The 21,598-nt window shown below is 35.7% G+C and overlaps 2 protein-coding genes across 7 annotated transcripts in view; both read right to left on the minus strand.

The window, feature by feature from the left end:
• LOC113501673 (synapse-associated protein of 47 kDa) overlaps window positions 1–21,598 on the minus strand; it is a 78,727-nt gene that overhangs the window by 17,318 nt on the left and 39,811 nt on the right. For 4 of the 6 annotated variants that reach the window (XM_026882857.1, XM_026882859.1, XM_026882856.1 and 1 more), the window contains one exon: window positions 7,167–7,178. The exons of the other annotated variants lie outside the window; for them this stretch is intronic. In XM_026882857.1, the coding sequence (XP_026738658.1) occupies window positions 7,167–7,178 (12 nt within the window). The remainder of the gene's footprint in view (window positions 1–7,166; window positions 7,179–21,598) is intronic. 6 annotated transcript variants of the gene reach the window in all.
• Window positions 2,281–5,846, minus strand: LOC113501674. Its single transcript, XM_026882862.1, has 2 exons — window positions 4,131–5,846; window positions 2,281–3,200 (listed from the first exon to the last, which is right to left on the minus strand). Exon 1 carries the CDS (start codon window positions 5,776–5,778, stop codon window positions 4,528–4,530), a length of 1,251 nt encoding a protein of 416 aa, XP_026738663.1. The 5' UTR covers window positions 5,779–5,846; the 3' UTR covers window positions 2,281–3,200; window positions 4,131–4,527.

The following is a 21,598-nucleotide window of genomic DNA, read 5'->3' on the forward strand; positions in this document are numbered from 1 at the left end:
CATCATAATTATTTGCGAAGGACATACACAATATTGACGAGAACGTTGCACATCAAATTAATAAACATTTCCTTTACAAATTAACATTGAAATTAATTCGTTGTTCATATTTAACGAGCGCATAATATGGTAAACATTCATTATTAATTAGGGAACCTTTTATTTACTCGAGGTTGTAATAATTATACATTTTTGATGTACGTTTGTGTAGGCTTTATACATAATTTGTGAGGTTTTGACCTTTAAGGGGATTATTTTACTGGACGTTGTAAGGACTAGGTGTTAATTAACAAATATATGGAGGCATGAGTAAGTTGGGGTGCAATAAACTTTACTGGGATCTGTAGGGAATAAAGTGAATTATCAAAGTAATGTTACTGTATAATGTAGACCCAACAACTACATACGTATCATACTGTATACAAAATGTCAAGTTTAGTAATAAGTTCAGTTCCTCTAAACCAGTGACACTAGAAATGTAAGCGTCAATAGAAATCGCTGAAATGTATAGAGATTGGATTTTATTTCGATTACTCGCGTAGTTTATGCCTCTTATTTTGAAATATAATGAAGCATTGCGTAATGTGGTCGAAAACAGAATACAATGTTTTATGCAAACAGAAAATTATATATCAAAATAAATAAACATCAATCAAAACGTAGATATAATTAATAAAGGCAAATATAAGTATTTAGATTTTGGGGCCGAATACTATTAACTATCCTACTACTACAGATGTGGAAGACGTCGCTTTAAGCCGTGTAGTGCACTCACTTCCACAGCTGAAATAACTGCAACTAGATCCCCAGGTCCTTTTACCCAAACAGCAAACGAATGCGACTCCAAGGACCGATACATACAAATTCAACAATCAACAAATTTGACGTCACAATGCAATTATGTAAATACGTCCCGTATACCAAAATCAAACTTCAACGTAATACCGCTATGCGGAACAGTGAACAACAAAAGCTATAATATAAATTAAATTTCACATTAGCACCTCGACGACGCAGAAAGGGGGAAAACGGAGTCCTCCGTGAACTGGGTCAACTTCGCACACAATTTATTGTTGTTAACGGAAACGCTGAATAATTAAGTAATTAAAGGAAAATTTAAATAGCTATGTTATATTAAAAATTATGTAACTAGCTGTTGCTGTAAATTGTTTCTTTCTTTCTTTTTGAAATACTGCAATCAGATTATGAACTTCATGAGAGATGTTGGCTACAGCTATGATTGAATATTGTGACATTATATAAATCATTGTTCTAGGTTACACAGATATTAGACGGAAATTGCACAAAAAATTGAAGCGATTGAATTGTCTCACTAACCGGACCACGGCATCCAAACAAACTAAGAATACTTTAATACAAACATGTCATTATATTTGGGAGCCTAAAGAACCTAAGGAAAAAGCTTAAGGGAAAACACGAAGGACCAAAATCCATTTACTTATTTTATCACGCTGTTATCACACTAGTTAAGTAAGAAATTTTCGCTCGCTATTTAATTACATTAAAAAGAAATTGGCAATTTCGTCACATGACGTTACGTGACGATCTAAAATGAGAAAATCGTTACGAAACTGCCGTAATACTACTAGTATACTGAAATTGATTAATTTAATTTAATTTAATTTAATTTAATTTATTTATTAAGATAACATAATCCACTTGTTAGTAATACATGAATAATATGGTTAGTAAGTCACAATCACAATATAAACATATAAAAATACAGCAACATACAGAATAGATTAGACATGAAGTCTTATAACATTATTCATGTACGGGGAATCTACCCTATAAGCTATCATGTTCAGGATGCTGTTGGTGCTGGCGCGTACTCTGCTGACCATTGAAGCGATGCGTTTTCGCATTATCGCGCTAAAACCGTCAACATGCGCGTCCGCGAACATGCCGGAGGCACTACAATAACGCGGCAACCCCAACAGCATCCTGAACGCATTATTATACTGGATCCGAAGGGATTCGTACGATCTTCGAGTATATGTAATCCATAGGCTGCACGTGTAGAATGTTGTGCAATACGCTCTAAACAAGGTTGTTTTAGCACCAGTGGAGCAACGTACAAACCTACGAGATACCATATTAGCTCTTACCGATAAAGCCCTTCGTTCCCGTTCCATGTCCATGTCGTCACGTAAATCTGAGGCAACCACATGACCTAGGTATTTAAAACTATCTACTCTTTCTAAGGAGGTTCCATTTATTTTTAGCGGGGGAATATTGGTGGGATATTTAGTTCCGGATTTAAAGACCATAACCTGGCTCTTTTTTTCATTATATTTAAGTCCATGGGTTTGTGCATACCCCTCACATAAACAAAGCAGCCTCCTTAGACCACAGACTGAGGCGCTCAACAGCACCATATCGTCAGCATAGCTGAGATTATTGACGCATACGTCATCAATATGGCATCCGACATGTTCGTTGCTGAGCGTGACAATCAGTGCATTAATATATAAATTAAAGAGTACAGGAGAGGTCAACCCTCCCTGCCTCACACCACACTCCATTTTATACGAATCAGACAGTTGCCCTGCCCACCTTACATTGTTGACCTGGTTTCCATACCAATACCTAAAGATATTTATGACTTCTGGAGGCGTATTCTCCTCTTTTAACTTTTTCCAGAGTATGTCGTAGGAAACCAGGTCAAAAGCCTTAGAAAGGTCTAAAAAACACGCATATATTGGCGTTCCCCGATCTGTATAATATCTGACAGTTTGCTTGAGACACATAATTGCACATTCGGTTGAGAGTTTGGGCCTAAACCCAAACTGATTGTCATGTATTTGAAGATGTTTATTTAACTGTATCTCAAGCAATCTATCAAGTACTTTAGCTATAATGGTGGCCAAGGATATCGGCCTATAGTTGCCCAGATCCGACATGTCCCCAGATTTATTTTTAACAACTGGTATCACTATGGTTTTTATTAAATCGGGTGGTAAATAACTATGACTCATACAAAGGTTACAGAATAGTGATAACACTCGCGAAATATGAGCACCACCGTACTGAAGGTGCTCAATGCTCAGACCATCATGGCCAGGGGACTTACCTCGCGACATGTGTCTGATCACGTTCTCCACGTCCTTGGCCCTAAAACGTAAGCCCACCTTTCCTTCAGGTTTCTCAGCATTGAGCATCTCCCCCGATGGTCCCAACTGTGAACGCACATAGAAGTGATCCTTGAATAAATTAGCAATATCTCTCGTATCACTGCAGCCATTGACACTCACAGGCAGACCAGGCCCACTATTCAATTTACTTGTGGATTTCCAGAAGCCACGAAAATCTTTCGATGCATGTTTATCGGCAATGATATCCATTTTTATTTGGTGCTGATTATTTTGGCACCATTTTAAACGGGATTTGAATATCTTCCTACTAGCACACATTTTTTCATATTCACGACCACAATACGGTTTTCCACTTAAGACCCAGCACTGAAAGTTTAACCTGGCCTCCCTGTGAGCATCTCTGACATGCCTATTCCACCCTATTAATACACATTTTTTTTGTTTCCTACTTTGTTTACTTAATATTGCCGCATCTGTGAGGGCCGTTACAATATTACGATATAATCGGTCAATGACCGGTTTATGAGAAATATTGTTACAAAAACTATCACAACAATGTCTAAACTCCGATGGAAAATCAATTAAACGCAAGTTTTCATGACAGACACTGCGATAGGAATCAATCTGCTCCGGACTTCTCTCTCCCCATACTGCATTATTTACTGTTACTGACTTATGACATACCTTTGGTGTTAAAAGGTTAAAATTACATTCTAGTATGAGGGGAAAGTGGTCAGACCATAGCACATCATATTTCACGTATACATTATTAATAGTCGGCACAGTAGCCTGTGTAATCAAACAATGATCCAACCATCTCCTGGATCCATGCGCCTCACTCACAAATGTATAAGTATCACTATTTATACCCAACCTTTCAACATCAATACATAACAAATTTTGCTCACTAGTAAAAGCAGAGAGTTCTCTAAAAAACAATTCATTAGGGTGGGCATTAAAATCACCCATCACATATACAGATTCTATCATACAGTCATCCATTAAAGCACTCACCGTACCCAGACAGTCCGTAAAGTCCGACAGGTTATCCGGCGAGTCTGTGGGCATGTAGACACTAATTACCACAATAGGTCTGTCGTTTGTAACGATTTTAATGGCACACACGCGCGGATTATTACACTGTATAACAGATACGTTTTGAAACACGTCACTGCGCCATAACAGCGCAACACCTCCGTACGGGCGGCCACGCAGCAAGCCAGCTGCTGTGTCAACGGCAGAAGTACCAGTTGAACTAAATTTTCTGTCAATAGTGCTCAGGTACTGGATCTCATCCGGTAACAGCCACGTCTCCTGAAGCGCAATGATATCAGAAAAACGGCACATTTCTCGTATGTTATCGACGGAACGTTTAACGTTTTTACAGTTAAAACTAGTTAACGTAAAGGTGCTATGCATTATATGTTTGATTTGTGGCCGTTTTTGTTGACATATCTCTTACATATTTGCTTTTAAAATGCACGAAACGCCTAAATATAATGCCTTCAGGCCATATATTTTCATCTAAGAATAAAGATAATTTACTTTCTGATACAAAGAACTTGTATGCGTTGTGTTCTTTTTGTTTCTTAGTGTTTATCTTTTCTAATGATACAACATCCTGTGTTTTACTTTGTATGTAAGACACTATGTCCTTAGCCATCGTATCTTTATGGACATTAGAAATGAAAATAGGAACTTTCCTTTCAGCCGCCTTGAAACTTCCTTGAACGTCACGCGCAGTTCCCGCTTTGCCTGCATACCTATAATTCGATCTTTTCTTGTAAGATATAGTTCTCCACTCAGTATTATTTCGCGACTCGCATTCCGATTCCGCTGCATTAGGTGATACGGGCGCACTCGTTATCAACACAGTCAGCTGATCGTCCTTTTGTTGTTTAGTTTTGTTCTCAGTTACCGGCGCGAGCGGCGGCGGCGTCCGAGGCGATTTTTGCATATCACGATGAGTCACTACGACACTCGGCTCCTCGTTAACGCAGTTCACGATTTCTTTGTCGCTTATTTTCGGATACCTACAATTGGAATTATTCTGCAACTTACTGTTTGCAACAAGTTCCTCTTTTTGTAATTTATCACACACACTATTTACTTCTATCGTTGAGTCATTAATAGCATTAGCTTCATTATTATCAAACCATGCGCCACTTTTGTTATTAATGTATTGTGCTGGGGTATACATTATTCTGTCGTTTTTTAATCCGATAACTTCGTTTCTTAGGTCTTCAAGCTGCTTGACCGAAGCATATGTCGTCTTAACTTGCTCAATTTCCTCTTTTACGAGCAGCAAATCCTTGAGAAGTTTCGTACAATCAAGATGATCAAATGTAATAGGCGGCAATTTTTCTAATTGCCTCGCCACAAATATTGGAATTGCATCAGGATCTGTTACTTTGAAAAGACTAATGATGTCTTCCAAATCTCTAACTTCCTTTCCTTTACGTTTTCTAGATATTTTACGTACATCCGTTGACAGAGAATCAAACAACAGCGATTTTGATTTCTGTATTTCTTCGCTTGAGAAAGACGTTGTACATATTCTCATTAATGTAATTTCGTCTATCACCGATATTTTATTTTGTATATACGAGAGCAACTCGTCTATCACAATGTTACAAACACTGCACTTTAACGTACTCGACATATTGACGGTACCGATCACACACCCGTCACAAAGCGATGCGTGCGCGCGACTCCGATGCGTGCGCGCGACTGCTGAATATTTGATTAAATACTTTATCAATTTGTTTCATACATTAAATGACTAATAAAATTCTATGTATTAGAATAAAAAAAAAACAGTAACGATATAAAAAAGTTTCTTGTCACGCGGAATAATTCATTAGTACCCGATAGAGCCGGACCAGAGGACCAGATAAATGAGTGTCCGAAACCATTCACAGATTACCTTTGGGAATGATGAATGGGATCGGAGATGTAATCCCGTACCTGGATCAATAGACATGTAAATGTATGAGATATAAGCTATTGTCTCTTATCTAACCTGACTGTTGATAACACACCCACGCAATATCGGTGTATAGCTACATTTTAATTATCACTTTAATTATAAATCAACCTTATTTTTAATGCGATTAAGTTCATTTTTGTACTTTGTGATACATCTCGCTACGCTAATGAATAATGTTGTTCATCAATAGTTTATTTCAAAGCGATATCAATCAACTGGTGCTATTCGATACGGTCTGTCTTAATTTATGAAAAAAAAAATTATCATATCTATTAATAATAACTGTTGAAGATTGAATAGCCCTAAATACCTCGCTACCGTTACCATTAAAAGTTTCCCAATAAAGCTACGTTCAACCAAAAAAAAAAATGCGGTGTTGCCATGCCGACCACGCTAACAAAAAACCCATTTTCAATATGTGCTGAAAGAACAACGGTGTAACAGTTCACACGGACCAAATCCGTATTGATTGATACGAAACAATGACACAGGACAATAGGACAGGGGCAGGTGGACCGAGAATAGATGTCCCGGAATTGTTCAGCTCGGGGATGAGAGGACCAAAAAAGTTTTAACGAATTGGGTACACGTGTTCGTATTGTGTGATGTGGATATTTTGGACAATGTATAGTAATGTTTTGGTAGGGTTAGCTGTAGAATCGATGTTTGTAGGTAATGTGATGGTTATACGAAGATACTACTAAACGAATGATACCTATATCCGTAAGATGAAAAAGAAAAATAATAAGAAATAGATTAAGCTAACCGGCAAAGAAGTAGGCAAGCCTTTCGCCTATTCCAACAAGAAATATTCTATGAGTATATTTTTTTCCGGTAATTCTAAACAAAGAATACACAAAAACTTTTTACAGTAGAAGCCATCTTATACGAACAAACGTTACGAAACAAAAGCAAGAAACAGTAACCACAAATGATACAAAAGTACGAATGAAATCAAATTACTGATGAGATATAAAGGAACATAGAAATATCCTCAATAGAGGAATGATCAAAGCTTCAACAAGATGATAGAACTACATGCGAAACTGACTCATACTTACAGTCTTATTTTTCTGTTCCAGAATAGCGTGTAAAGGGGAAAGAACATACAATTAGCTATGCGATAGACAAAGACAGATATAGGTTACACAGATACATATACAATACATATACATATATTATGAAGGAAGGGAAATATAGAATAAGTATATTTTGTTCAAAATTCGACTTTGTAAACGTGTTCAGGTTTTTAAATTTCCTCAGCGGTTTCAAGATCTATTTCATATTCTGGTATAGCTAAAGTCGTGGAACGATGTTTTGATGCACCTGGAGAAGGATTTTGAATTACGTATCGACGTTTGTTAAAAATACTGGATTTACCTAAACTATTTCCAAATTAAATTCAAATATTTACTATCAGGTTTCCCAATACTTGGATATCTAAATCTGACACACTTAGAAACGAATTGTAAAAACAAAATACCATCAAAAATCATTCAGTTCATAAAGACCACAAAATAGTTTTCGTGAACCGACAATCATTCCAATATTTTATATAAATGTGTATACGGGTTAACCTCATATACAACTATGGAATGTAGGTCACAACGACAATACGATTTATACATTTCGCTCGCATTGTTTATATGAAAGCTTTCGATTCGTGATGTTATATTCAATGCTCATCAATAATGCATCTCTATGAACTGTTATTGTTTCAATGTATAAAAGATGAGCTAAAATGAAGTCCTTTGTAATGCAGTTGTGTAAAAGTAAACATACGCTTAGATATGATTATTTAGAAATAGGTTAGGAAAATCTACAGCCAAAGGACTAGAAATGATTTTTTAGTACGTAATATCTACGTAATGTCTTAAGTGTCTTTATTACAGATATTATTAACAGATAATATTATATACCTATAAACAGATATATTGAGGTAATAGAACACAGATACACGCACAATACCTTTAAAAGAATCATCTATTTAAAACATTTTAAACCCCTTAGCAGCCTGGCCTTTACATAAAATTTTACCTGAAATAAAAAGACTTGACCTTACTCTCTTAGATTCCTTAATAATGAACATACACCGTGCCTTTGTAGCCGAAAAACTACACAACAGGACCAAAATTCTTGCAAACCTGCTCCAATATTTAATTAAGCTGATGCTTATTCGACTCGAAACCGCAATCCAAATTATAACACAACTTAAAACAGTAACCGATCAATTCCTGAAACCGGAACAGAATCCCACAACCGCATAAGTCCGTAGGCTACATTTAATCCGAATTGATCCGGACGTCCGGATGTCCGTATGCGAGGGTATAACGAGGCTCTGTACAGCTGGTTCCCATTCATTAACGCTGAATACTGTTTCTGTAGCGTTGTATGTATGTATGTATGTATGTATAGAGAGAGTGGGAAAGTAGGTCAAGGCGTTGCAAATATACCGGGAGCGGTCAAGGCGGACTCATATACAGGTGTTTTGCAAATATACAAAGTTTTGATTTGTCATGATGTGCGGAATTAGTTTAGATATAGTTAAACTGGTACCAGACACTGGCTGATACCAGGTTGCCAGAACGATGATGAACAGCAGCATATCTTAATTCTATAGTTGACTATACGGATAGCCGATTGGTTGAGCCACCGTACCAAACCCACAGGGCGCGACGTGGCGCGTATTCGATCTCCATGTAGGAAAAGCATTTGTGTCTTGCACCAATACTTGTTCTGCGTATGAGTCTGGCGCGACACAATGATAACAAAAATGGCAAACGCGACGCCAAACTCAAAAATTTAGCAATCACTATTTAAAAAATATTTTGTACAAAGACACTGACTATATGTAAAGACATTGTTACATTACCACTATAGTATTGGTCGTCAATGTACAAGTCCACTTCTATGTTTAAAACATTGACTTTCCTACCACATGAAGTCCCTTGGGTTGAGTTGAAGCCAAGTTGACCCTTTTGAGTTGTAAAACAGGTAACATGTAAAGCCACAGTGAGATTGAGTTTCAAACTAAATCTACTTGAAGTGTATCTCGACACCTAGGACCAGAATTCAAAACACAGCTTAAACAAGGTAGTTATGAAACTAGAAGAACGGCTAGTTGAGACAAGTAAGTAAACTGAACCTTATTAACCGTTGACGAAAGATGAATATCTATTTAATAATGGAATCATGTTTCATAACCATGGTTCCGGGTGGCTCAGGACAGATAATCATGGTAGGACTTTGGGAGGTCATAGTCAAGCAGTTCATCACTGTAGCCTAAATAAAAAAAAACTGTATCTTTTTCATTCAATAAAAAGGAATTCTAAATCAAATTCTTCATCACATTGCGAACAACACGCTGAAAACAAAACTACCATTAAACCGTCCGTCTGACCTTTAAATTCTTTCCTTTGTTCGTGAAAGCATCTTTTACGGCCACTGAAAAGCTGAAAGCATCTAAAAGGACTTTTACGTGTTAAAACTTTTGTAAGTTGAGACAACTATAACTGTTGTTCGGAACTCTAATGTAACTATATTGGGTTAGCTTTTAGCTGTGACGTCACTCGTGGATGTCATGGGAAAATTTTGGTAAATGGTTTGTGCGGTCACAAATTTGATGGGCAATGAGATTATTTGCATTTTTTTTTGTCAATTTTATGACTCAATGTCGCGCCTCCGACCGGTACATGAATTTTACTAATCCAATAGGCTTCAGATTTATATTACTTTGATAAAGTAAATAGCTATTTGCGATTTTGTATAATCGGTTTAGCGGATTACGCATGAAAACATAACTCCATACTGTAGTATATTAAAAAATAGTCCAATTCGGTTTCGTCATGAAATAAAAAAACACACCTACATTTTGAATTTGAAACATCATAGTTGTGTCCTTGGGTAAAATCTATTAAAACCCTTATTATTACATAGCTATAAAAGGACAACATACAAACATGACCTTGATTTATGAATATTACAAGAAAAATAACATAAAAAATATTACTCAAAAAGAAACATGTACAAAAATAACATACAAAGTTAATTTAATTTCAATAAATGTCAAAGATGGGACATCAAATACAAAAGAAATCTGTTTTCTATTTCATCATTAAGCTTGAAAGAAAACAGAGTATTCTACTTGAAACGCGTACATTAATACTTATTTACAGACCTAGTCTTATTAAGAAACATCAAGTAAATTGAATTTGCGTGTACTCGAGAAGCTTACTCGTATATTTTATAAATAAAGTTGACATTGACACAGAGTTTGAATAATTGAAAATTACCAGATAATCTATATCTATACTAATATATAAAGCTGAAGAGTTTGTTTGTTTGAACGCGCTAATCTCAGGAACTACTGGTCCAAATTGAAAAAATATTTTTGTGTTGAATAGACCATTCTATAGCATTAGGCTATAAACCATCACGCTGAAACTAATAGGAGCGAAGATACAATGGAAAATGTGGCAAAATCGGGGAAAAAAATAGGAGACTTCGAGGGCTTCCGTTCAAAAATTCCTAACTTATATCTTCTAAGCACGCGGGCGGAGTCGCGGGCAACAGCTAGTTACTTATAAACCTAAGAATAATTTATTACCACGTAATAAAAAATTGTATAGATATTTATCTGTTGACAGTAAAATTACATACTATGTACAATTTTCCGCGGTAGGTACTAGGAAAAAGCTGTGTAGCAGTAGTTTTGATAAAAACTACTTTTATTGCGAAAAGAAACAATTAAAAGGCAGGAATACAGGCTCAAATTTTTATTGTAGTGACTATAAAAGTAAATCTGATGATGTGTGAGCCGGACTCCGGGCACTTTCGGTTCCATACAAAAAGGTCTCGAAACCAAAACAAAAATCAACTACCAAAAAAATAATCTATCACAATCTATCAGCGAGACCAAAAATAAGATAATAGAAAATAGTAAGGATAAGTTTCAACCCTTCCTTCCAATCCTAAAAATAGCAAGTAATACAAATGCTAATGCAGTATTCACACATATCGATCAAACTATTTTTGTCTTCGAGTGTCAACCTATCTATTCCAGTATGATTCAGTAATAAATCGATACTTCAGCTGTTCAAGTACTCGGTATACACGTTTCCCATTTTCATTCAAATCCTTTTGGCATGAGAAGCCAATTTCGTTCAGCCGGAACAGAGAAAATTGTGAGTCAAAATTACTATAAGGAAATCCGGAAAGATTTACAACTGGTTCCTCGGATTGGAACGAAGCAACAATGGTTGAAATTTATAACTCAGAATTTTATATGTAACTAGTTGAGGTCAAAGTAAAGGCACGAATTACCCTACGAATAGGGGGTTTACGAAGAACTAAAGGAAAAGGAGAGCTTTGGATAATAAACAAATTAGAAGTGAAACATTACCCTCCTTCTGACACAGTCGAGTAAGAATATTTCAAGTGCTTCCTTATGACACAACCTTTATGTAATTCTGGTACCAAGATAGTTTTGACTCGCGAATAAAAGAGGATTCTTAGTCTTAAGGTACAGAGATCCCAGATAATAATGATAACAATAAAAGGACACATAAAACAAAAGACATCACGTAACAAACAAACGCTCGTATTACTAATTAATTCCCAAAAAAAACTTTTCCCGTTCAATTAATAGTTGACACACGTTCCCAATATGGAGGACATTGGGGTCCTTATAGCCGCGGACTCGGGCAGAAGGACTCTCGTGGGCGCCGTCAGACAAGATGGCGACGGCAATGGTGACAGGATTCGTCTCATAAATAAGTTATAAAGGCTCCATCGCAGGTGCGAGATCTATTATGATTCAGACGAGCTTTCATACGAGTTTCGTATCGTCGTTTGTGATGCGACGTTAATGATGATGTATGAGTTGTCGTAATAAAATCTGTGAAGGTAAAGGGTGTTTTTTTTTAAATTTCGTTCCCTATTTTACTTTATAAATGTGAGCCAGATCGTTCGTTTCATATAACGGTACTGTTTGTATTGTCGAATGATGCGATCATAACTTATGATTAGGCTGATTTTAAGATCTATTAAGAGCAGAATTAGACTAAAGTTGAATACTTTGTTTAAAATTCACCAATACAAAATGAAAACAGCAGGTATAATTTTTGATCACAAGTAGGTAAAAACTAAAAAGTAACATTGAAAATAATTGTCACAAAATGTTTGAAATACTTCGGTCCGCCCTACTTCTTTATAAAAGTATTTTTAAGTAATCAATATAGGTACATTGAAGGCTGTTCGGTTTTTTCACAAAAAAAAACCTTTTCTCTATTCAATTCGAAAAGTTACTTTTGTGTAAATTCAATTAACGACCCTGCCCCGCTCCAATCCAGTTCCAAACGAGAATTGGAACTGGAAAAATGGCCTTAAAATACAAGTTCTATTCTAAGCCAAAAAAATAATGAGTCGGATTAATTAATTTTCTCTCCTCATAGACGCAGGAGGAACGTAATTTAAGAAAGTAAATAATGGTACTTGAACTATTATATAATTCGTAATATATTGTTAGACCAGAATGATCTCTAAAAGTAAGACAGCTAAAAACGGCATATTGAGTTACGTTTTATTTAGATTGTATCTATACCAGTACATTGATTCCAAAGAAAAAATGCAATGACCATGTTCGTTTTATATAATAGCTTGTTTGGTACTTGGTACCCGTAAAAATAGTTGTAAATAACCAAAAATATTACTATAGAAGGTACGCCCTCCAAATAATAAATACGACTTCAGATTCCAATTCACAACCTCTTTGTTTTCGCAGTGGGGTACTTATGGATCGGATAGTACGTAATCAGAGACTGACGTCATCTCGTCTGCGATCAGACTAGGCGAGGCGTTTTTCAATTTAAGCTTCGAATCTTAATGCTTAACGCGCGTGATGGTTCCATGAGGCCCAGAAGACAGAATTGTGGAAGGATTTGGGGGAGGACTTTGCCCAGCAGTAGGACACAGTGGGCAAGATAAAGAAAAAAGCTTCGAATCGTAGACGAAGTGAATAACACTGATGATAATAAACCTAGAAAAGACTAATAAAGATAATCAAAAGTTAGGTATAACTTTTAGGTATATTTTCAGGTTTATCGCCCACGCTAGGAAATTAGGTTAATTAGGCTCACATTTATTATGCTAGAGATGAGGGCGCAACCGTAGGCTGGCCACAGCCAGGACGTTTACATAAAACGGCAATTATCCCTTTTTAGAAATCCCCAATTTAAATAAAAGGGACAATCGGTAACACAGGTTTGTACATACATATGTTAATTTTAAAAATAAATGCAAATATTAGAATATTCCAGAAACGAATTTTCAATTTAAAAAATCATTTCAAATACTGAATTTTCGTTTACATGTTCATTTAATTATTTGTGGTATATCTTTAATTGTTTTCATTTTATTAAAATAACGTGCCGGTATTATAAGTATTATTTAGTTCAGACTATTGTTTACGTCAACATAAATGTATAATTTATGATAATAGCAACGTCTTGCTTTCATAGTTCATGAGATACAGCCCGATAGCAAACGAAAGATTAGACGGACAGACAGAGGTGCCTCAATAATAAGTTTCCATACCGTTTGAGTAGGGAACTATAAATAACATACCTATCATTATATTCTACACAGTAAACTTAAATGCAAATATAAAACCCCACATTCATTTCACAAATAAACTATTCAAACTATAAAAATATACGACGTTGCAACTGCTCCCACACAAAGTAACAAACTATTTTGTATCATGCTCTATTTTTATTCCGTACTTTATTTATACATTAAAATGTCAGGCTGACATTTTGTAGCGGTGAACTTTGCGAAAGATGTCCACAATGTTGGGAAACTGTATGAAAGATGCTAGGATAGAACCGTCTACTATGTGGAACAGGCTTTTGTAAATTGGTAAATTATGAGTTAAGTTAATAGAAGTAACTTAAAGTTACATAGGTACATTTAACTGTACGGGTACCCGAATAGTACGTATAGGACACAGCCCCAAACAGACTGTTCGCGATGTACGCGGATACGGTCAGGACAAACATGACCCACGAATCCTTCTATGAGTCTCGTTGTGTTGTGCATGTGACTTGGATGTATGTGAAACACGCACGAGGAATATATTCCTTAAGGCGGGACTTGTATTTTTTTTCAAAATTTAAAAACAACAGACGTGTTGGACTACAGTTGACAGGACTCACAATGGCGATAAGAGTGATCTTTATGGTACAACTGATTCTATTAGTAATAGTATTAGAATAACGAGTGGGAACATTAAGAGATGCATGTCAAGGATACGCGGACGACAGTGTAAATGAAGCGATTCTATGGGTTTGAAGCGTCTGAAGAACATCTTCAATTGCTTTTCCTTTTATAACGCAACGGTATGCCGTATATTTCTTTATTTTCATCATCATCACCATCAGCCTTAAATAATCCACTACTGAGCATATTCCTCCTCCATTTATTTAAACCTCTCTCTTCTATCTCTTGACCTTCGCAGCCTTTCCATTCATACTATCTTTTGCCTCTCATCCTCAGCTCACCGGTGTTCATACAATCGTATGACATGTATAAATATCGGTCACACAATCAGTACACTATAATAAGATTAGTATCACATGTAAACATCAAGTTCTATTCTAATCAGATTACAAACTTTGTAGACTAACTCTGGTTTGAATAAATACAATTTAGATAACAATGTCTAAGTTCAATGTGATTATAATTTAGTCGGAGTTGGTTAACTGAATTAGTTATGTTCAGTGAACCTCTTCGTATAGGATTCAAGGAATTTTGGATATTAATCTTAGTGCGTTAAATATAACATACATTTTAAATAGAGTCTTAAAATGTTTCTGTCGTCGGTATAACTACTATTCTTAAATGTTAGAGACAGAATACGAAGTAACGTTAAATAACTCTTTGGGCAATTTATTAAAATCTACTTTTTCAGCATAAAGTAAACTAGGTAATAGATTTATCAGGTTTATTATTAAAATGAGTACCTGCCATCCATTTACCTAAACGCAAAACTATTGGGGAGTATGATAAAAAATAAAGTTGGATAAATCTCCAAAATACGCCGCTTTTTTACCACGTCAACAACCAATGAAGATGAAAATGATACAATAATTTAAAATCTCATATGACGTCATTTGTCTCCATTTCCACACTTATTTTTTATTTTTATTAAAATCATGAAATATTCACCAATACTCTTCACCGACATATCGCCCAAATTTAATTTTCTCGTCAAATACCGTATTAAGCGTGACATTTACACTTAGAAGGCAGATCCCACGCCCTATCAGCCCTGTCAATACAGTTGACTAAGCTATTCAACACCGCTGACTGCGCACCGCTCAGCATGCACGGAGCGTGCTCGAGTGACACTCGAGAATGCATTACGCGTCTGCCACTCAATAGTTTAATATTGGGCTTAGTATAATATACGTACAGTATGTGGGGTTGAGCATGTGCGTTTAATACTTGTACTTGCTCGCTTATGCTCATATCTAACTTCTTTGGTGGAGAAATAGTTTGAAGTTAATGTTTGGAAAGATGTGAATACGTGGATCGTCAGACGATTTCAAAATTAGTTTTAAGATCACAATTAAGTCCGTGCGTGAGCTTTGACAGTCTTTTTTAACATTAATTCGTAAGAAGAAATGGATTCGAAATATTGGAATCTGAAATCGTCAACCCGCAGTGAGTTAGCGTGATGATCAATACTTTAGCCTTCCCCTTACTTCCCTATATGGGAATATGTCAGTGATTAGTATATAATTATTACATACATATAAAAAAAAGATATTAAAAAGGCGGAAGCGATACTTTTTGTTAAAAGCGCTACAAAAAAAAAATAACCATTTTAATAGAATAGAAATAAAATAGAATAGCTTAAAACACACAAACTAATAACCAAACATCGAAAACCGAACAACGCTGATTCCGCAATATATTTCACTACAAACATAACTCACTTATACCACAACACAAAACAGCGCGGCCGTTGAAAATCAAAGCTTTCAGTATTCACCGCGTACATCACGTACACCGCGTATACCGCGTGCACCGCGTATACCACATACATCGAACGTAACGAGCCGAACATCGGCATTCCTATAAACCGAGCCATTCCAATCGGAATACACAAACAACTGAATTGAACTGATGGAAGAACATTCTAGAACAATGCAAGTGTCGATTATCGGTTGTCGTCAAATGTACGTTAGGACTTAGAGCTACCCCAGTGTTGTACTTTGACGACAATGCGGGTTTCCGCAAAACCATCTTGTATCCTAGGTGACGTGAAGTTATAACTACCTTTTTTTTGGTTAGGTGGGGGAATCCTCCTGGACACCCACCTCTTAGGTAGGGCTGACCCTACCTAGGAGTTGGTTCAGACTCTTACTGAACTCTCAGTTCAGTAAGAGTCTGAACTCTTACTGACTAAACCTGAACCGCCGTGCAGCGTCCCCGTATGTAGTAGGTGATCGGCAATGCCTAGCATTTCAACACGTACGAGGTATACCAACCTTACCTAGATTGTACAAATTGTACCGTGATGGAAAACTAAAGCTTATAACACTGGGATAAATAAGAAATCGGTCAAGGGAGACTTGCAACACTGACGGTTCTGTACAAATAAAATTAGTGAGCTATCGTATGACTGTACCAAGCGTTGCAAAATCCTAATTTTCATTTTCTGTATTTTTGTAATAGCATCTTGTTTTAATGGCTTTTTTATAACTCCACTTCTAAAAAAAAGGATTAACTATCAGACGTATTATAACACATTTAAAGAACACTTAGTACTACTAATATTTGCTGTTAAATTGTATAATATATTATTATTATTTATGGAGAGATAAAGCGACAAACACACGTAGCCGTGCTGCGATTGGTCGACCTACGCGCGGCGGCAAACGTGAGAGAAATTATAATGAACGAGCTTTGTGATAATATTATACTAGAATTATAGAAGATGGTATTATGTTTGTGTTTCATTAAGAATTTCTTATAATAAGCTTTAGAACAAAGTGGTTTTGGTCAACTTGAGTCATTAATGTAGTGCCTGAAAAGGCACATTTTTTGCCAGGGCAGGGTGATATTCTGTCGAGGTTTTTTTTTATGCCACTTGTCATAATTGATTATAGAAAACCAATATTATCATTGTGTCATATAAGGAAAAGAAAAATCTGCAGGCATTTTCGAAGTGTTCAAACTCTTTCTTTATCAGTTGTACTCTATTTTACGAAATAACCGTAGCCTACGTCACGTGTTGGATAGCATTCTAAAACATATAAACCAATAAAGGCTCATGTATTTAGAAGTTATGTTATAAAAAACTCACAAACAAACATTCCTTTTTTTTAAAACACCAGCAACAAATACATCATGAAACTTACACAAAAAAAAAACATCATTTGTTATGAGAATTATAGCGATAAAACAGATTGCGTTCATATTGGAACGAAGGAGGTTGTATCGGCAGATATTGCCTAAATAAATATTGTTGTAAGCTTATTCGATATACGTGTCAAAATGCGACCCCTACCATAAATAGAAAACTGTATAAATAATAACCTTTATAATACGCTGACGTGCCGAAATAAATAAAAGGATACCAGAAGCTTTGCATTTAAATTGCAAAGTTCTAACCAGCATGCATCACGTTTGCAATGCAAATTTTGTGTGCATACTAATTCTCAATTTCTATCCTTCTATATATAAAAAAAAACATTATTAGGATATTAAATAAAACTGTTTTTTTTTCCTTTATAAACATCAAAACATTGTAAAACGAATATAATAAAATATAAACGTTCACCCAATATCTTTTCGTTATTTCCTTTATTTTTATCTGAAATACAATTAATCTTGATCCTAAAGATATGTATATGTCAGTGTTACCCGCAGTAATGTAAGAATTCTAGCGACACCTGATTCCTTTTAAGAACGCTTGCTCTTATGAATACGCCTCACAAAAATAATTTTAATGGTGTGTCTATTGATCAAAATTCGATTTCTGTACAACGGCTAATAATTCTGGAAAAATAACACCACAGATACAGGAGCACTTACTATCAAAGGATTGGAGAAAAACCAAAAGCTGTGATACATCGTTGTCCCGTTACAGCATTAGCTGAAAAACCTTACCATTTATAAATTATATTAAGTTCTTCTCGCTATTTAAATATGCTTTCTTCTTGGTATTCTTTGGCAGCAATAAACATCCCGAGATCATCACAAATATTCAAGTCACGTGCATAAAAACACCCAGACTCAGAACAAGAATTCCTGGATCACACAAATGCACATACCCGTGGTGGCGTGGTGAGCTCTACACCAAACGGTTATCCACTCTTCAATGAACTGTCGAGTAAAAGCAGGTAGATATCGATCATATACTACACACATATACTGTAATACCATTAATATGATATCATAAATCTAACATCGATGTTAATCCCTTAAGACTCGATTGTAACCCGAAACGGTAATGTTCTTATCTTAATTAACATTACAGTATATTTTCATGAGGATCTAATCTATCCAAGAAGGTTATTAGCAATTACTATTAGATTATATAACCTTCTTGGGTATTGAAATGAAACTACTTTTACGGATTTTATCGCGGTTTAATTTTAGATTTTAGTTCCCGTCTGCCCGTGACCGTGATACCTGCAAAGGTTTCGAAACGTCGGGAACTAAAATCTAAAATTAAACCGCGATAAAATCCGTAAAAGTAGTTTCATTTCAATGTCTAACATTCGCGTAAACCTAAGAAACCACTTCTTGGGTATGTTGATTTATGTTTTGTTTTTTTTTTTGTGTTAGCAGCTTCTGCTTCTGTTCGTTGGTTTCCTCCGAGTGGTTATCGATTATACCACTGATGGCTACTTTAATTTTATTTTCAGGATGGATCCAGAGTTCACTCACACACTCTATTATCACATCGTCTTAAACGGTTTCGTTCCTATTAGTTAATATCACAACCATAATACCCTCCGCTGTCTGTCTGTAATAGTACACAATTATAATTTTCGCAAATGATTGATGTCAGTTGCTGCTACAACATGAAAATAAAGATCGAGATCTTAATTTTAAGGAATGATCATTTTTTGTTGCCAATCAGTTCAGTCAGTTTCTTTATTTTCCTTAACTCCGACAAACTGCACTTAGCCGGTTTTTTTTTTAATTTAATTAATTGAATCCTATAGCTGGGCAAAGATCACACATTTTATGCCATCTAGTTGAAAACTTCAAATCATCCTTATATCTTGATAAAAAGGCTAGACTGTAGCGTCAATAAATCCATTGCCATCGGAAGTCCATAATGGGTTTTAAAAGCAATTTTAGATCGCCAGTGAAAAAGCTAAAAGTACCAAAGTGCACTCACTATGCGAGCACTACGGTTTAATATAATGGATAACGTAATACCCTTTTGGTAGAGCCTATTTATTCAACGAGACAATGGATTTTATCGTCAAATTGTAGTATCTGTCAGCACACATATGTTGATATAAAATCGTTTGGCATTTTTGCCCAGAGAAATGAAAAAAACCCTGCTTATTTATTAGCAGTTCAACGGCTCACAATATAAGAACCAAATTTCAAAACTTACAAAACTGTGAATAGTAAGAAATAAACCCATAATCCGTTTACACCAAGAAAGAAACTTATCTACATAAAATAGTACCTAACTATCTAACATCTCACAAACAAGATCATACAATAAACAAAACTATACTAACTCCATACCTATCGATCTAACAGCGCCTGGAACGAAGGACTGAAAATGAGAAAAACAAGTCTTTCTCTCCGCATTGGTCCTTTTCTCCGGGATACATTGTTTGTCGCGTATTCCACGGATAAAAGTACTCGTAATAGTGTTAGTTGTAACAAACAAACGGTATTGCATTATTCTATCTTGGACTCTTGCTCAACACAAAGGGGTATAAGTTGAAAAAGGTTTTAGTTTAGCAAAGCTTTTTTAAATGGATTTTCTTTTACATGATTACGGAAATTTAAGGTTTACGTCTATGTATTTAAGGTATAAGTTGAGTTGCCTGTTCAGCTTAGATTGAAATAAAATTGTAGAATCTTAACTAAATCTAAATGAAGAATACAGCCTGCCTTTAATTATAATAGAACTTGTAACAGAAGCAAGAACTGTAACGACACAATAACAGAACTGAAAATATCTTTATAATTGAAAAACCACAAAACAGCAATAAATTTTACAAACAGCGTAAACTTTATCTACCGTCTGTTCAATGCCTGCAATAATATCTCCCTAAAACACGACTTGGGATCGTTGAAGCGAGACAGCACTGTATTGCACGTAACGGCATCTCGCTTACACGTCCACAGTCCTGCTTCAACAATGCAATCTCATATTATATGTTTTACAGGGAGCAACACAAGTGCTGTTAAGATAAAGCCTCGTAGTATCTTGCAATCGTTGTTTAATGACGTCATACAGTTTTATTGCTGTCCTTTATACGGTCGTTATGTGGCCATTTTTATTGTTCCGTGCTGTGCTCGTAACCCGATGATGGCTGTATTGATTTAATTGTGATGGGTGCTTCAGTACTGATAGTTAAAACAGAGTCTGAAACTGTCGTAGAATTCTTAAGCAGTTAATGTGGGTTTAATTGCATAGGTGTGTGTTTTTTTATGTGACTAGAGGATATATCAACTGTTGAAATTCACTCAGAGTACTACTAATTATTTCAATCATAACTCGTTTTCATAAGTATCATAACAGCCTGCATACTTATAATTGCGTAAAGAAGCAAACGATAAAAAGCAAAACGAAAACGAAGCCAAAGTTAGATTTCAGATATTTATTTAAAGACTATCCTATTGATATTAAACTACATAAGAATTTCATCATAAAAAGGAGTAGACCGTAGACTGATCCAGCCTCAATAAAACACATTAATGTTCCCGCAGCCTTAATCCGGCTGTCAGTGGATATCACGGGGTCGTATCACAAACTGATACGTAGCAGAATTGACAAGGGATCTCTAAAAACGCCGGGGTCGGCGGGCGATGGCCGCCGGGGGATGAATTATTAAGACCCCGTAGAGAACATGCGAGAAATATCCTAAGTTACAGTACATTGCGCGGTCGTAAGGCTATGGTACCGTAAGTGTTTGACCATCGACGGCAATGTATCGTTATTTCGATTTTTTTTCTCGCAACGCCTAAATCAGCTTTAAGGATCGCAGAAAAAGATCCTGTTTCGAAATATTGAATGAAATAGGAAACGTTAAACCTTTAAGCAAGAAATTGAAACAGTGTGATAAAGATCTATTTTATCTTTTATTTATAGCAGCAGACTGGTCTCTGTAGCGTACCTTGAGGGACGCCTATGTGTTGCTGTGGACTGTACCGGGTTGATGATCATGTAAACACATTTAATGTCCCAGGAAATAGATATTAGGAAATAAGTCTCTTAAAAAAC

This window comes from Trichoplusia ni, chromosome 16 (assembly GCF_003590095.1).
Source record: "Trichoplusia ni isolate ovarian cell line Hi5 chromosome 16, tn1, whole genome shotgun sequence".
In the NCBI taxonomy this organism is placed as follows: domain Eukaryota; kingdom Metazoa; phylum Arthropoda; class Insecta; order Lepidoptera; family Noctuidae; genus Trichoplusia; species Trichoplusia ni.